Source organism: Phyllobates terribilis, unplaced genomic scaffold, assembly GCF_046119375.1.
Source record: "Phyllobates terribilis strain yellow unplaced genomic scaffold, ASM4611937v1 Scaffold_280__1_contigs__length_2496652, whole genome shotgun sequence".
NCBI classification, from domain to species: domain Eukaryota; kingdom Metazoa; phylum Chordata; class Amphibia; order Anura; family Dendrobatidae; genus Phyllobates; species Phyllobates terribilis.
In genome coordinates, this window is record NW_027363040.1 from 379,919 (window position 1) to 397,917 (window position 17,999).

The 17,999-nt window shown below is 41.3% G+C and overlaps 1 protein-coding gene across 1 annotated transcript in view; it reads right to left on the bottom strand.

The window, feature by feature from the left end:
* Positions 1-10,154, bottom strand: part of LOC141220301 (uncharacterized) — a 131,495-nt gene extending 121,341 nt beyond the window's left edge. The window contains exons 1-3 of the mRNA XM_073666255.1: positions 10,065-10,154; positions 9,614-9,962; positions 9,349-9,494 (exon numbers count right to left, since the gene is read on the bottom strand). Of these exons, the coding sequence (XP_073522356.1) occupies positions 9,349-9,494; positions 9,614-9,962; positions 10,065-10,154 (585 nt within the window). The remainder of the gene's footprint in view (positions 1-9,348; positions 9,495-9,613; positions 9,963-10,064) is intronic.
* Positions 10,155-17,999: the final 7,845 nt, after the last annotated feature.

The following is a 17,999-nucleotide window of genomic DNA, read 5'->3' on the forward strand; positions in this document are numbered from 1 at the left end:
TGACTTCAGCTGGAAGCGACAGGAGAGCATGATGTCACTTCCATGCGCCTCTAATGACGTACATGCTGATGTCAGCTGCTGGCCTCTGATTGGTCGGCAGCGTGTATTGTGGCACTAAGCTGAATGTCAGTCCGAGAACACACATCCTGCTGCAGCAGGGGCTGGTGGTGGCTGGGCCCGGTCACAGGAGCGACTGCGGTCATTAATCCTCTCAATATAATGCTCTCATAGTACCTCTATTTCCCCACACCGTATAATGTTCCCACAGTACCGCCATCTTCCCACATACAGTATAATGTTCTCACAGTACCGCCGTCTTCCCACATACAGTATAATGTTCCCACAGTACCGCCGTCTTCCCACATACAGTATAATGTTCCCACAGTACTGCCATCTACCCACATACAGTATAATGTTCTCACAGTACCGCCATCTTCCCACATACAGTATAATGTTCCCACAGTACCGCCATCTTCCCACATACAGTATAATGTTCCCACAGTACCGCCATCTACCCACATACAGTATAATGTTCCCACAGTACCGCCGTCTTCCCACATACAGTATAATGTTCCCACAGTACCGCCATCTTCCCACATACAGTATAATGTTATCACAGTACCGCCATCTACCCACATACAGTATAATGTTCTCACAGTACCGCCATCTACCCACATACAGTATAATGTTCTCACAGTACCGCCATCTTCCCACATACAGTATAATGTTCCCACAGTACCGCCATCTTCCCACATACAGTATAATGTTGTCACAGTCCCGCCAACCCCAATTTTATTTTATGTATTAACACTTGGTTTTCTTTTTTTGGTGTTTTTCATGTAATATATGGAAGCCAACAGGAAAATGCTAAAAGAAACATAATATCCAGGAAAAAAAACACTGTACAAGGAGACATTAGCATCAAATAACTCCTGTCTGTGTTCTTACAAACAAGCTCCTATAAATGAGATCTAACGTGATAAAAGATTATAACCTGGGAAAGACGGGAAACATTCATGTAGACAGTCGGTGATGATGAGGTCAGCGACGGACTCTGGCCAAATTTGTTTCTAGAGCCGTATTAGAAGATGAAGATGTCGTCCTCATCATGAAGTTGTTATTTCTCGTGTCATGTGTAATGTATATGACGAGAATTAGCTTTATGGAAGATGAGTCTATCAGAAACGTATTCAGCTTCAGACTCCGAGGAAGAAACTGCTTGTTGTCTGTGGCCTAAAATATATAGGTTTTATTAGTACGTCAGGGACAAAAGCAGAATGTTGTAAAATAATAAAAATACCATTGCTGCTTGGGTTTCTGGGTGATTCTTACTGAAGCAGTGGTCAACTTAGCCAGTGATTGGAAGTATGGAGGAGATGTCTAAGTCATCAATTCAACCTGTGTTCCAGTCCATAAAAGACTAGAGAATACAACATCTACACATCTTCTGATATATTTCCCTTATTGTACAACATCTACACATCTTCTGATATATTTCCCTTATTGTCTCCAGTAATTGTATTATTACACAGGATCTTTATGATGTTACATCGGCTCATCTTCTTCTCATTCAGGTCTCTACAATATCGGATTCTCTCAGTGAAGATCTTCTATATTAAGAGAATTTTTCTGAATCACCTATCAAGGATGGATATGGACAGAGACAAGATGGTGGAGAGGATATTGCACCTCACCCTAGAGATCCTCTTCCGGCTTACTGGAGAGGTGAGAGATTCTGATAACGTCACATTACATCATTCTTATATATGGGAATAACAGATGGACAGAACTGGAGAGGTGAGGACTCTGGAAATGTCTGTAGTGAGATTTATTAATGTGTCTCTCCATAACCAGGATTACACAGTAGTGAAGAAGACCTCTAGTGGGCGCTGTCAGGACCCTGTGTCTGAGGGATGGGGAAGACCCCTGAGCCCAATCACAGGACCTCCATCTCACCCCCTGATACATAAGGACATCAATGACCAGAAGATACTAGAACTCACCTACAAGATGATTGAGCTGCTGACTGGAGAGGTGACACTGCTGGGACATTATACAGTAATGCTATGAAGGGATCGAGGGGATGACGGTATCATTGTATGTGTCAGGTTCCTATAAGGTGTCAGGATGTCGCCGTCTATTTCTCCATGGAGGAGTGGGAGTATTTAGAAGGACACAAAGATCTGTACAAGAACGTCATGATGGAGGTTCCCCAGCCCCTCACATCACCAGGTAATAGACAGGACTAAATACACACAGCCTATAATTATCTTATCTAATTATGTGTAAAAAATGAATTCAGTCCCTGTATATTTCCTCCAGATCTATCCAGTAAGAGGACAACACCAGAGAGATGTCCCCGTCCTCTTCTTCCACAGGACTGTAAAGAAGAAGATCCCAATGTTCCTCAGGATCATCAGGTAGATGGAGATAAGGTGTCATGAGATCTCCCCTATGATGTGTAGACGGCTGTGAAGGTCTTGTGCTCAGTCTTGTTTTATCCCCCAGTATTATGTGTTTTATATTTGTGTAATGAGAACGGTGGAGATGGCTGGATTAGAGCTGATCATAGATGTGACTTTTCCATCTGTCTGTGACTTTTACAATATTTGTTTCAGGGTGAAGATCTGGCCCATATTGATACTACAGAGACATATGTGAGGGGTGATAAGCGGTGTAAAGAGGAGAATCCTACATATGACTACCCAGGTGAGTAGTGACCACTAAATGCAGAAAAGTCACAGATTCTTCTCAATCACCGGCTGTGGCTGCTTTATCGGTGGTGTAGTCCAGCCATGTCACAATCGTGTGATCAGCATTTTACCTCTAGATCACAACATTTTCCTCCATCCAAAAATGTTCACATTACTTTGTGTAGTTGTGAAAGCCCTTTTCTATAGAACTTACAACCTGGAGGATCCACCTCCCCCTGGGATTAGGAGACACTGACCGTTACCTGCCCAGATCTGTAAACTACAAAGCCAAATGGCAGCGTATGCAGAATGTGCTGACAAGTTAGAAAATCACTTGAAGAAAAATTATGATGGACCTCTTAGAGAAAGCGGAGGGTAATGATGCTGTTGGCTTCCTAGATCCCTGATATCTTATTGGATGAATCTACCTTCTCTCCCTTCTGTGCTGCTGAATGTGTCATATGGTCCCTACAAGACCAGGTCCCGTCTTTCTGGCCAAACTTCACTTTTATGATCGACAACAATAAATGTGCAGTGAGGCCAAGTGTGAATTTCTGTAGAATAACAGCAGAGTTTCCCTTTATCCTGACTTTTCAATTTCTTGTCAAACCAGCTAACTTCATACAGGATTGCGATAAACTATACAGAAAACATTACACCTGTGCCATGATACATCTCTAAGCTGTGCGTGGCTGATGTCTGTAATATACATTTATTCACACCTGCAGGAGATGTGTTGGCTCGAGCCCTGGTTTCATGGATTCACTCCACATCATCAATTCCATTATGTTTTCAATCCTAAGGAATTCAGATTACTGCACAATCTCTCCTGAAATGGGGGTGCTAATACTTTCTCTACTCTCCTGGTCAGGACTCATAGTAGCTCCAATGGTTTATCATAAATGAGTGCAACTCCGGTTTAGTGTTGGAGCTCTCCCCTCTTACATACGTTGTTGTTTGGGATGTAACATATCTTTTATTCTGTATTTTTTTCCAGGTTCATTTTGTGTGATAGCTTTATTGTGGTGGGATTTGCCTCTGTAACTTCCTGGTAGTCTTTAAAAGAAGGTCTCCATTACGTCTTCCCAATGCCCGAGGGCTAAATTTAAGACACCTCAGCTCTGCACTATTTATAAAAAGTTCTCCTTCAATGTCTAATATTTCTTCTTGAAAGTCATCTGACAGAAAATATTGGCCCTTACGATAGTTTAGATTACGAAGAACCACCGAGCCCCATACTTGTTACTCTTTTTTTACTGATGGAGACTGTTGAGTTTGATCATTTCAGTAGATGTGTTATTGTTTATAGTCACTGCTTTTTACTATAGTAGTTAGTGCCCAAAATACTCTGATTTAACCTCTTCCTGCAGCCAGTTTTCTGTTCCCAATCAGGCCCCATTTTTTAAATCTGTAACTCTGAGTATATAGATATGAAATATGAAATATGAATAGCATAACCGCTGTAGAAAATAGAAATAAATGAAAAAATTTTAGAAATTTTTTTTTAGCGCATGTAAATATGAATTATGGAAAATGAATAGCATTACTGCTGTAAATAAATGAGAAATCTTAGCGCATAAATTGGCCAATTCATGTGTACCTGACAGCCGCGGTAAGGCGTTTCTCGATGTCAGGACCTACCAATGTGAATACCTCTCTAAGAGACCTCCGTCTGCTTATGTGTGGGAACGACAGATCCTGATGCATTTAAAACCACCTGCGGCATGGGGGTGGGGGTGGAGTGCTCAGTCAACGCTAAATCTAGTAACAAAGAAAATGATGGCACTTCCACTTCAAGAAATAGGTGTGAACAGGTGCTTACTAAGAGCAGCTACCTCCATATATAATGAACAAATAAAGTAGCACACTGTAACACTGAGTATATAGATATGAAATATGAAATATGAATAGCATAACCGCTGTAGAAAATAGAAATAAATGAAAAAATGTATTTGTTCATTATATATGGAGGTAGCTGCTCTTAGTAAGCACCTGTTCACACCTATTTCTTGAAGTGGAAGTGCCGTCATTTTCTTTGTTACTAGATTTAGCATTGACTGAGCACTCCACCCCCACCCCCATGCCGCAGGTGGTTTTAAATGCATCAGGATCTGTCTTTCCCACACATAAGCAGACGGAGGTCTCTTAGAGAGGTATTCACATTGGTAGGTCCTGACATCGGGAAACGCCTTACAGCGGCTGTCAGGTACACATGAATTGGCCAATTTATGCGCTAAAATTTCTCATTTATTTACAGCAGTAATGCTATTCATTTTCCATAATTCATATTTACATGCGCTAAAAAAAATGTTTCAAAAATTTTTTTCATTTATTTCTATTTTCTACAGCGGTTATGTTATTCATATTTCATATCTATATACTCAGAGTTACAGTGTGCTACTTTATTTGTTCATTATATATGGAGGTAGCTGCTCTTAGTAAGCACCTGTTCACACCTATTTCTTATAGTGGAAGTGCCGTCATTTTCTTTGTTACCATTTTTTAAATCTGACATTTGTCACTTTATGTGGTGATAAGTGTTGGAATTCTTCACAAAGGATAATAGGAAACAAATGGACCTTACAAATTATTTTCCAACTTCTCTTGAATGTGACAATGCCCTATACATGGTTGTACACTACTGTCTGGGCACATGGCAGGTTAAGAAGGGAAGGAGCAACATTTAGCTATTTGAAGGCAGATCTTGCTGGAATAGATTGCAGACACAATGTATTGGGGGCACTGTTCATGGTCACCTGGCAACTCAAAACATGGCTACCACAAACAAACTTGGCGCTATATACTCCATTTTCCAGATCCCAGGGATTGCCTTGCTCATCACCTTTTAAACCCAAGAAGAATAGTCCGGTAGCCAGGTCAGAACCAGGAGGGCAGAGAAAATACAAAATCAGAAGACACAAGAGTAGTCAGTAAACGGGCCGAGGTCACAACAGGAAACAAATACACAAGCCGGGAGCTGAGCACAGAGGACTGAACCAGAGGAGAACAAGGCTGTATCTGGCAGCTCCCGGCAATATGCTTCCAGCTTTAGTAGGGTGCGGTGCTTTCCAATTGGCTGAAGCAGGGAGGAGGTTACTCCATCTGCATCACACACACCCATACTGCCAGACTGGATGGTACTACAGCTCCCAGGCATCCTAATGGTAGTGGCTGGACAAGTTCTGTGCCACCCAGAGCTTCTGGTTCTAACGTCCCTCATCACCAGTGCCACCTGCAGAATGATTAAGGTGGCTCCTGGTGACAGAAGCAGACGTCACAGAAACAGACGTCGCAGGAGCAGATCCCAGAGGAGATGGGACACACCATTTACAGAAACCTTAATATGACAAAATGTCAGAAAACCATAAAGTGACTCCATTTTGGAAATTATAACCCTCAGTGAATTAATATATAGGAGTAGTGACTATTTTGACTCCACAGGCACCTTCTGGAAATTAGCATGCAGTGGATAATGGAGAGTGAAAATGGCAAATATACTATTTTAATACCCAACACATAGTGCCCAGATTGTGCTCCAGGAGACACACACCGTAAATTAAGTGGGTTCTTCTCACTATAGTAATGCCAAATACATGGATGATAATTGTGGTTTGGGCGCAAGACTCAGAAGCGAGGGGGAGATTTGACTTTGGGAGAGCGGATATTGCTGGATTGGGTTATTGATGAGTAGAAGTTTTTATTGGTATTATTTTCGCCTACATAACATTTTTTGATGGCGTCTTATTCCATATTTTGGAGGCTGAATGAGCAAACAGTTGAACACCACGCTCTACTGGTTCATCCTATGAGGTTTTCACGTTTCACTGTTATTCTGTCAATAACTTGTCATTTCTACAGACATTTTAAGTAGAAATGTTCAAAAATATAAATTTCAAGGATATTTTATTCAAAATTAATAATTGTTTTTTTTTCTTGGCAGATGACTGTACCAGGAGATCAGAGGGACAGGAGATTTTTAAATCTGATTATCTTGAGATCCCACAGGATACAATTGAAGTGAATATCATTACTCCAGATATACCATCATCCCTCCACAGCAAAGATATTTCATCTGATCCTCTGAAACAGGTTCTGTCTTCTGATTCATTACAGACTACTAAGGAAAGTCAAAATAAAAAAATAAGCATTAAAAAACGAACTGCTCCTAAAGCAAAGAAGACTTTTTCACTTTCAGAAAATGGAAATAGGTTTACCCTCGAAAACTCTATTCTTAAACATCAAAAAATTCACACAGTGGACAATAGATTTTTTTGTTCCAAATGTGGGAGATGTTTTAACCAGAAATCAGATTTTGTGAAGCACCAGAAAACCCACACAGGGGAGAAGCCTTTTTCATGTTCAGAATGTGGGAAATGTTTTAGCTATAAATCAGTTTCGGTTAACCACCAGAGAACCCACACAGGGGAGAAGCCTTTTTCTTGTTCAGAATGTGGGAAATGTTTTAACAATAAATCGGTTTTGGTTAATCACCAGAGAACCCACACAGGGGAGAAGCCTTTTTCATGTTCAGAATGTGGGAAATGTTGTAACCAGAAATCAAATTTGATTAACCACCAGAGAACCCACACAGGGGAGAAGCGTTTTTCATGTTCAGAATGTGAGAAATGTTTTAACCAGAAATCAGAATTTATTAGCCACCAGAGAACCCACACAGGGGAGAAGGCTTTTTCATGTTCAGAATGTGGAAAATATTTTAATCGTAAAATGATTCTTGATAGCCACAAGAGAACTCACACAGGGGAGAAACCTTTTTCATGTTCAGAATGTGGGAAATGTTGTAACCAGAAATCAGATTTGATTAAGCACCAGAGAACTCACACAGGGGAGAAGCCTTTTTCATGTTCAGAATGTGGGAAATGTTTTAACCATAAATCAGCTTTGGTTAATCACCAGAGAACCCACACAGGGGAGAAGCCTTTTTCATGTTCAGAATGTGGAAAATGTTTTAATCGTAAAATGATTCTTGATTGCCACAAGAGAACTCACACAGGGGAGAAGCCCTTTTTCATGTTCAGAATGTGGGAAATGTTTTAACAATAAATCGGTTTTAGTTATTCACCAGAGAACCCACACAGGGGAAAAGCCTTTTTCATGTTCAAAATGTGGGAAATGTTGTAACCAGAAATCAGATTTGATTAAGCACCAGAGAACTCAGACAGGGGAGAAGCCTTTTTCATGTTCAGAATGTGGGAAATGTTTTAATCAGAAATCAGCTTTGGTTAATCACCAGAGAACTCACACAGGGGAGAAGCCTTTTTCCTAATCTTTTTCTTTTTAATCCAATACATTTGAGATTTTTTTCATTAGTTTTTTTTTTTATTTTTTTTAAAAAACAAGAAACCAGTACATACAATAATAAAATAACATACCATAGGGATCACATATATGCATCTCTCCTCTATATCCTTTCAGCTTGCCCATTACCATCTGATAACTTGCAGTTACTATTTCTTACAATTAACATTCCACATTCTTGAAATCTTTTATATAACCATAATGTTGTAATAAACATTATAATCCTATACACATATAGGTGTGCTATATTACCCATACCACATGTTAAGGAATTCCAGTACACATTACAATGAAACATTAGACCTCGCCAATACCCCCCTTCCCCTATAAGTCATTGTCTCTCCAACAATAACCCCCTTGATGGCATTCCAGGTGTATCCAACCTTAAGCCCCATATTTTCTCAAATGTATTCATTCAGTTATGTTTTTTATATACCCCTTTTTCTAATCTGATATTATTTATCCTATTTTTGAGTTCACTCATTTCTGGAGGTGAGGGGTTAATCCATTTGGATGCAATATGTTTCCTAGCTTGAAATAAAATATGCAGCATCTGAAACAACGGATACTGGAAGCCTGTGCCAGCATTTCTTCTGCGGTGTTGCTATCAGTGTGTCAAGAGTGGGAGAAGAGGGTTGCATTGACATTCCAACACAATGGGCAGCACTTTGAACACATTTTATAAGTGGTCATAAACTTGTAAAAAATTCATGAAAGAATAAAGTTATGTTAACACCAAGCACACCATTGTTTTTCTTATGAAATTCTCAATAAGTTTGATGTGTCACATGACCCTCTTCCCATTGAAAAAAATAAAGTTGGATCCAAAATGGCAGAATTCAAAATGGCCGCCATGGTCACCAACCATCTGGAAAAGTTTTCCCCCTCCCATATACTAATGTGCCACAAACAGGAGGTTGATATCACCAACCATTCCCATTTAATTTAGGTGTATCCATATAAAAGGCCCACCCTGTATATATATCAGTAAATCGTCAGCATAGAGTGAAACTCGTTCATCTAAGATACCATATTTAAAGCCTACAATATCCGGACTAGCACTCAACATACAGGCCACAAGTTCAATGGCCATCGCGGAAAGGAAGGGAGACTGGGGGCATCCCTGCCGTGTGCCCCTCCCCAACGTGATTGTAGCAGATAAGAGACCGTTAGTTCTTATTTTAGCCTGAGATCCTGAGTACAAAACCTGTATGTATGATAGGAATTTGGGACCCACCCAAACCTTTTCAGAACCTCCCACAGGTATTTCCATTCTACGCCATTGAATAATTTCACCGCATCGAGAGAAAGAAAGAATAGCTTTATGTCCTATTATTACATCTGATTTATGAATATTCAAAAAAAGCCTTAGTAAATTCATTGCTGTGGACCAGTTTGGCATAAAGCCTGATTGATCCTGATGAATAATCTCTGTAATAATGTGAAATAATCTATTTGCCAGGGCCTTTGCAATAATTTTAGTGTCTACCAATAGAAGAAAAATGGGACGATATGACAGCATAGATTTTGGCATGTGACCCGATTCTAATGCTTCATTAAAAGTATCTAATAGTTTAGGGATTAGGAGATCCTTATATTCTTACATAGCAGTCGATCAGAGCCGGGTGACTTTTCATTAGCAAGGGACTGTAATGCATCCTCAAGTTCAGACATTGTCAGTGGGTTTCCTAGGTAGGAGCTACTTTCCTCTTTAAACTTAGGTAATTTTATATCCTCAAGAAACAATCCAAGTTCGTCCTCTTTTCCTCTAAATCTTGATTCATAAATACTAGAATAGTAAGTATGAAAGACATTTAGCACATTATTGTTTCCTGATGTGTTGTCTCCATTTTCTGGACCCTCCTGTGATTTATCTACGGTAGAAAGAAGATGCCCCACACTTTCCCCCTGTTCAAAATATTTTTGCTTTGTAAAGAACTGCTTGTTTTCCGCCTTAGAGATAAGATGATCATGAAATAATCTCTGAGCTGCCTCTTACTCCCGGCCATTACCAGCTGATGGATTTAGGGTGTATTGCACCTCAGCCTGTTGTACCCCATTTTGGAGATCTTGTGTGAATTCTTTAGTTTTAGCTTTGTATCTAATAATATCTCTTATAAGTGTTCCTCTAACATAGGCCTTCATGGCATCCCATAGTATTATTATTCTTTAAACATATTTTATTGGTATTTTTGTAAAGATAATTCAAAACACATCCAAACACAAGAAATAATCAATCCAGATGGGTCTTGCTGTTGATTCTTGAGCTTTCAGCCATACGTTGTGACATGGATCAATCTTTCCTTTCTAATTTGTTCTTATTCTCCTCCTCCTTCCTTTCCCTGATCTACATGCTATTGATTATTAATCTTTGTCTAACCATTTCACACCTTTATGCAAGTTGGTTTCTCATTATGTTCTAATATCTATTACTTCTACCAATAGATTCTTATGTATCAAACAATATTTGCAGAATCATCTGTTGGGTCTTGTAGGAGTTTTCCTAGGGACCCTCTCAATCTCTCAGTGTGACACCAAACAGAGTTAACAAACGTCGTTACAATATGTGATTTCTTTTTGATTTCAGTGTTTTCCAATAAAAGTTGTTCCATTTAACAAAGTATTTGCTCATGAGTTTAATTTTTTCTGCTTCTATTCTTTCTAAATATAATAGATTTTTAATTGTGAGATGAAATCCTGTAAAGTCGGGATTGAAGATTCCAACCAGCAGCCTCGTAACATACGGTTTGCCAATAGAACCAAAACATAGAATAATGGGGGGATCTTAAACGGAGAAGTTCCCTCTTTCATTTTATCTCTAGGCCAGAAGTGGAACAATTTCATCATAAGAGGGAGTTGTGTTTTAAAGATCCACATTTCTTTAACCCATTAAGGACCTTGGGATTTTCCGTTTTTGCATTTTTAGTTTTTGCTCCCCTTGTTCCCCGAGGTATAGCTTTTTTATTTTTTGGTCAATATGGCCATGTGAGGGCTTATTTTTTGCGGGACAAGTTGTACTTTTGAACAACATTACTGGTTTTATAATATTATGTACTGGGAAACGGGAAAAAAATTCCAAATGCGGTGAAATTGCAAAAAAATGCAATTCTACAGTTGTTTTTTTTACCACGTTCACTGAATGCTAAAACTGAGCAGCCATTATTATTCTCAAGGTTATTACGAGTTCGTAAACACCAAACATGTATAGGTTCTTTTTTATTTAAGTGGTGGAAAAAAAAAAGCCATTTTCCGAGACGCCTGGCGTCTCCATTTTTCGTGATCTGGGGCCGAATGAGGGCTTATTTTTTGCGAGCCGAGCTGACGTTTTTATTGATATCATTTTGGGGTAGATACGATGTTTTGATCGCCCGTTATTGCATTTTATTGCAGTGTTGCGACGACCAAAAAACGTAATTCTGGTATGTAGAATTATTTTCTCGTTACGGCGTTTACCAATCGAATTAATTCTTCTTTTATGTTGATAGATCTGGTGATTCTGAATGCGGTGATACCAAACGTGTATGTGTTTTTTGTTTTTTTTTATTGTTTTATTTTGAATGGGGTGGAAGGAGGGTGATTTAAACTTTTATACATATTTGTTTTATTTTTTTATATTTTTAGAAACATTTTTTTACACTTTTTGTCTGCCTCTGCTGCATGCAGGCAGTGAGCAGATCACCTGTATGCAGCAGAAATGCTCACTTGTTATGAGCGCCTGAGCGCCGACCACTGGGCGGCGCTCATAGAAATAAGGACATGACAACCACAGGGGTCTGTTGCAGACCCTGGGTTGTCATGCCAACCCATCGATGACCCGGAGTCACCGATGGGCGGGGCTGATGCCTTGCTTCCGGCGCGGCAATGTTAAATGCCGCTGTCAGAGATTGACAGCGGCATTTAACTGGTTAACATCTGCGGGTGGATCGCGATTCCCCCCTTGGTTGTTGCGGGCACGTGTCAGCTGTATAAATCAGCTGACATGTGCCCGGTTCAGTGCGGGCTCAGCGCCGAAGCCCACGCTGAACTGGGGGTGATGACCTGGGGCATACTAATACGTTCCAGGTCATAAAGGGGTTAATGCAATCTAGAATAGCCCCCCAGAAGATATGTAGTCTTGGACACAGCCAAAGCCCATGTAATAAGTCCGTAGAATTCTATCAGGTTTAAGGGGCGTTTTGGGGAGATCAAAGGCGTATCTTGCTTTATGAATGATCTTAAATTGGGTTTCCCTCCACATCTCATTAGTTATTGCTTTACAGGTTTTCCCCAACCTTCTCTTATCTTAACTCCAATGTCTTGATCATTAAATTGTTTCTCCCAGTGTTTGAAAAAAAATTCAGTATTTACTCCCAACATCACATCCCTCATTGCATTGTATAAGAAAGAGATAGATGATGACGTCCTCGTGGCCCTCACTAAGCTATCAAAGCCATTAGTAGTAATTTCTAGGGAGGTGTCTTTCAGGTGACTCATGATAGAGCGTCTAATTTGTTCCAATTGTAATGTCTGATTAGGGCTTAGAGGAAATTTCTCAATCAACTCATCATCTTGATTTTTGATGTTGATCCCTCGTTTATTTTAAAAAAATTCTATCAGGTCCTCTTTTATGGATTTAATTGCCACGGGCATTTCATTACCCCCTCTATTCCCCCTGTTCTCAATTGCACACATATCGGAGAATGGTCTGAGATTCCCCTGGGTAAATATTTCACTTTGTGAATTAACGGATTCAGAGATTCTGTTCCAATTGCCAAGTCAGTCCTTGACAAGGAATGGTGTGACATTGAGTGGCATGAATATTGTCTAATTGAGGGTTTTCTTTGTCTCCAAATAACCACATACCCAATTTCTGAAAATAATCTAACCATCCCCGTAGAGGAGGCCGGGTCAGGTATGTTAACCATATGTAGTCTATCCCAATGCTGGTGGAAATAATTATTGAAATCTCCCATCAAAAAACTGGAGACTTAGGAGATTCCAATGTAAAGTATAATACGTTTTTAATAATTGTATCTTTATATGGAGGGAGTTTATATAAAGCTACCAAAATTATTTTAATTCTGTATATAGACTAATATACCAATATATCGTCCCTCAGTATCCAATGCAGTTTTAAGGGATTTAAATGGGATTGATTTATGAATCAAAACAGATACCCCTCCGGCGTGAGAAGAAAATTCCGAATGAAAAGCATGGCCTATCCACGACCTGCTGGTTGGTATTGATGTAGCCAAGTATATACAGCCACCTCTTGGTTGGGTCTCCCATTCCCCGCACCTTCCACGCTATAGTATTTACAAGCTTAGCCATATGTGCGCAGGGAAACAGACTAACCAGTAGACCGTTTTGAGCTGTTCCTCCACCCTCCCTTCTTTTTGCATGTACCCCTTTTTAACACATAACATAAATAACTTCTAACATTGCAATACAATCAATCAAACATCACAGACATTTCTCCCCAGAGGGAGATTGGAAGCCTTTATAAGTCCAACACCTGACTTAAAAAGAAAAACTCTTCTTCAAAACCTTTTCAGAGATTCCCGCGGTCCATATCAAATGGCATCAAGATTCAAAAGCCACCAAAGCAAAAGTGTTGATGATTATGGAGGTCCGGATTTATCTGCTTTCAATTTAGCGTCATTGATGTCCAGCCATTGTGTAGTTTCCCGCGGAGATTCATGGATGAGCCCCTTTCCTGAGACTACAATCCTCAGGTGTGCCGGATACATCACAGAATATGGGAGTAGTAAGTCTCGCAGCCTTTTCTTTCCAGGTGTAAATTGTTCTCTGCGTTTCTGCACTTCAGCAGAGAAGTCAGGAAAGATGGCCACCTTGGTATTTTCAATGGATAAGTTAGGACAGTCACGTGATTGTATCTCTGTATTGCAGTAACTTCAATACAAAAGGCCTTGGTGGAGCTCCTGGTGGAGGGGGTCTGAAAGGCGCCCTATGAGCACACTCTATTGCCAACATAGGAGACAGCGCCTCTATTCAAAACACATCCCTGAACCAGGTCTCCATAAATTCAACCGCGTTTTTGCCTTCAGCTCTTTCTGGGACTCCTATAAGGAGTAGATTGTTTCAACAGGGCCTGTTCTCTAAGTCATCCGCTTTATTAAGCAGGGCAATCAGAATTTGTTTGTATGTTTTCATATCTTGCATAGGACACAATTGATCCTCAATATTATTAATTCTGCCCTCTGTTTCTTTAATTCTTTCAAACGCCCTTTGAATGTCTCTCCTTATAGATGACATATCTTCCTTCATAAATCCCATATGGGTGGTAATGCTGGTCAGGGACTTGTTGGACATATTGACCTCAGATAGCACATTCCTCATGGTGGGTTCCTGATCTGTGGTATGCTCTATGTTTACTGCCGGAGCCAAGTAAATTCCTTCACTTGATACCCAGGAAAGTTGCTGCTGAATTTTTTGCTGCGTCATCTGCACTTTATCAGGAGCACTTGCTTCTCCTTGTTCCTTCCCACGCTGACCTTTAAGAGAATATACAGCAGCCTCTGTCACCCGGGCAAAGCGTCTCAGACAAGTTGCAGTCTCTGACATCTCAGTGTTTTGTTTCTTCAGCCAGTGCCATGTTGGGCTGGCTGTCTTCCTTGCCAGTGCAGCTCTTTTGACGGTTCATTCTCATCGGGGACCACCGATATCAACTCCTCACAGGTCCCGGAGTGTGTTAGGAGGTAGGATCAGCGGTATAAATCTGTTTTCGGTCGGTGCAGGCTGGGATTACAGGATTATGAGCAGGAGCTCTCAGTCCGTGTGTCTGCTCACATCAAGCATCAGGCCTCGCCCACTGCCTTGTTTTTTAATTATTTTTTTATAGTGTTCACTGAAGGGGTTAACTAGTGGGACTGTTTTATAGGTCGGGTCGTTCTGGACGCGACGATAACAATTGTACTTTTCTTCTATTTTTTTTTTCATAAAAAATATTATATAGAATTATTATTTTGTAAATGAAAAAAAAATATTTTTACAATTTTATTTTTTCTACTTTTTTTATTACTTAGTCCCACTATGAGATTTTCACTTTCACAGCTCTGATCGCAGTCATTGTAAAGCATAGCAATGTAAGAGCTTTGCTACACTTTATAACAGTCAGTGCTGCACTGACACCAGTTAGATAGATCGTGCACTGCACATGACCTAAATAACTTGTTAGCTCTGGTCACCCGGATGTCATCATGATGACATGATGATAGGCCCCTGACGTGTGGCCTAACAATAATTTCTGATGACATATGGGACATCACCGCTTTCAGGAGAAATTATTTTATAAATTTTGGGGTCCAGTTTCACCTATTAACCCTTGTGTACCTGACAAATTTGCAGCAAATTAAAAAAATTGCATTTTTACCACTAAAATGTCATATTTCCATGACTCAATTTTATAAAATTCTGTAAGGCACCTATGGGTTCAAATTACTCACTACACCCCTAGATGAGTTCCTTAGGCAGTGAAGTTTCCAATATGGGGTCACCTGGGGCGTGTTCTGACACCTCAGGGGCTCAGCTAATGGAGCCCACAATCTATTCTAACAAAATCTACGTTCTTAAAACACAAAGCAGAAACACCAAACATGACGTAATGGAAGGCATATTACCTAAGTGGTTCAGGGTACCGAGTGTGGAGCATACCCGGTACCCTAGACCACGTAGAACAGAAGTATAAGGCATATTACCTATCTTGTCTGCTTGTCTACAAGTTTTGACCTGGCCCTCATGTTGAACACTTCCTCTAACATCTAACCAGCATCTTCTGGGCGCTCCTCTCCACAGCCGGTCACTAAGCCCCTTTCTTATATATAGAAAGTAATGCGAGTATGCCAGTGATCTTAAGCGCTAGGGTGATGGATGGGGATAAAATGGATGGGGACAATTAACCCCTTAAAATATAAGGGGTTAATTGTCCTGTTGTTACGTCATCAATTGATGGTCCAATCAGTATCTCTTGGACCCTTTTTAAACTTTCCAAGCCTACCCCCTTGTATCACCTGATGAAGACGGCCTGCCTGCTGTCTTTTTTTAATAAAAGGTCTCAATTGACCATTTAGCCCTGTTTTATTCAGCGTTTTTTTATCCCCATCCATCACTCTAGCGCTTAAGATCACTGGCATACTAGCATTACTTTCTACTGTTTGTCCCTTTGGGACTGCTGGTGGAGCTGCTTTGGGTTTTGTTTAATATTATTTCCTATTTTGGAGGAGCTAAGTGACATTTCCATTCACCGCTGTTGCAAAGACCTGCCTGCACATCGTCCAGGACCTGCATCACATGACAATGTGGCGCCCCTGAGGGTTCAATCGCCACAGGGGTACTGCACCTCACCCAGAGGTGTGGTATCTCCTTCTCAGGTAAGGATGGAGTGCTGCCCCAGACCCCAACACCTGCACCCAACACTACACTGCTCCAGGCCAGCTGGAAGGGCAAGATGCACTGTGATTTGCTGCCTTGTCCCTGGCTGGAGTGGGGGGAACCAAAGAGAGGGGGAACCATGTAGTGGGTGTGGGTGGAGGGCGTAGTTTATGGGAGCACTTTGGAAAACATATATAAAGAGAAGCCATCTTGAGAGGGAAGGTAGAAGGAGAAGGAGTCAGAGTCTGAGGAGGAGTAGTCTTGGAGAGGAGGGGAGCAGAGGCTCTTCGGGAGCTCTGCTCCAGAGTGGGGCTTAGCCAGGAAGGCCCAGGAGGGGAGCAGAGGAGAAGGCTCCGTTAAGGAAAGGGATCCCAGGGGTAAGGAAGGACCAGGAAGCCACCCATACGCCCGAATCTGCCAGGTGTCAGAGGGACCAGGCCGCAAGAGGGGAACCGGTCCCAGGACTGGCCGAGTACTTCACGTCTCAGCCAGAAAACTAGAGGCTTCTGCACTTCCAGGGTGCAGTTACCATACTCCCACATCTAAGTCACTGAGAGAGGGCACTAAGAAGGTCCGGGAACTCCAGGTTGCCCAGAGGGATCACAGAGTACCTGTTCGGGACTTTACTGGGAGGCGCAGGGCAGGAGGGAGAAGACCCAGCGCGGGAAGTCGGTCTAGAGAGGAACACACAAAAGCGGGGTCCCGTCAAGCACTCCTGATCTACCTGAGAAAGTGCTGAACCCCTGTCTGGTGAACGCGGTGCGACGCGGGAGGCTGACACCCTCACAGTGTACCTGAGGAACTTAAACAGAACTGTGAGTAAACTCGGATGACTGCACATCAGTTCCAAGGATGTCCACCCATTTCTTCTGATACATGTTGGCACCAATGACACGGCAAGGAAGGACCTACCGACAATCTGCAAGGACTTTGAAGCATTGGGGAAGAAAGTAAAAGAACTGGATGCGTAGGTAGTTTTTTCTTCTATCCTTCCAGTAGACGGGCATGGCGTCAGGAGATGGAACAGGATCCTTGATGTGAACAACTGGCTGAGATGATGGTGCAGACAACAAGGATTTGGATTCCTGGACCACGGTGTGAATTACCTCTATGACAGACACCGTGCCAGAAACGGACTACACCTGAACAAACCCGGGAAACACACATTCGCCAGGAGACTCGCAACACTCATCAGGAGGGCGTTAAACTAGAAGAAGAGGGGATGGGAAGAAAAACGCCGGACACGAACATGCAACCAGAGAACATACTAATGAAAGATATGAAGTGCGACAAAGAAGGTCCAAGACAAGATGCTTGGAAGGGAGGTAAGAAAATTTCTAATACAATCCACAGGGAGAAGATTGGAACAAAACAAAATCGTGTAAACTGCGTGCTAGCAAATGCCAGGAGCCTGACAAACAAGATGGATGAACTGGAAGCAGAAATATCTACAGGTAACTATGACATAGTGGGAATAACCGAGACATGGTTAGATGAAAGCTATGACTGGGCAGTTAACTTACAGGGTTACAGTCTGTTTAGAAGGGATTGAAGAAATCGGAAAGGGGGTGGAGTCTGTCTATATGTAAAGACGTGTCTAAAGCCTACAATACGGGAGGA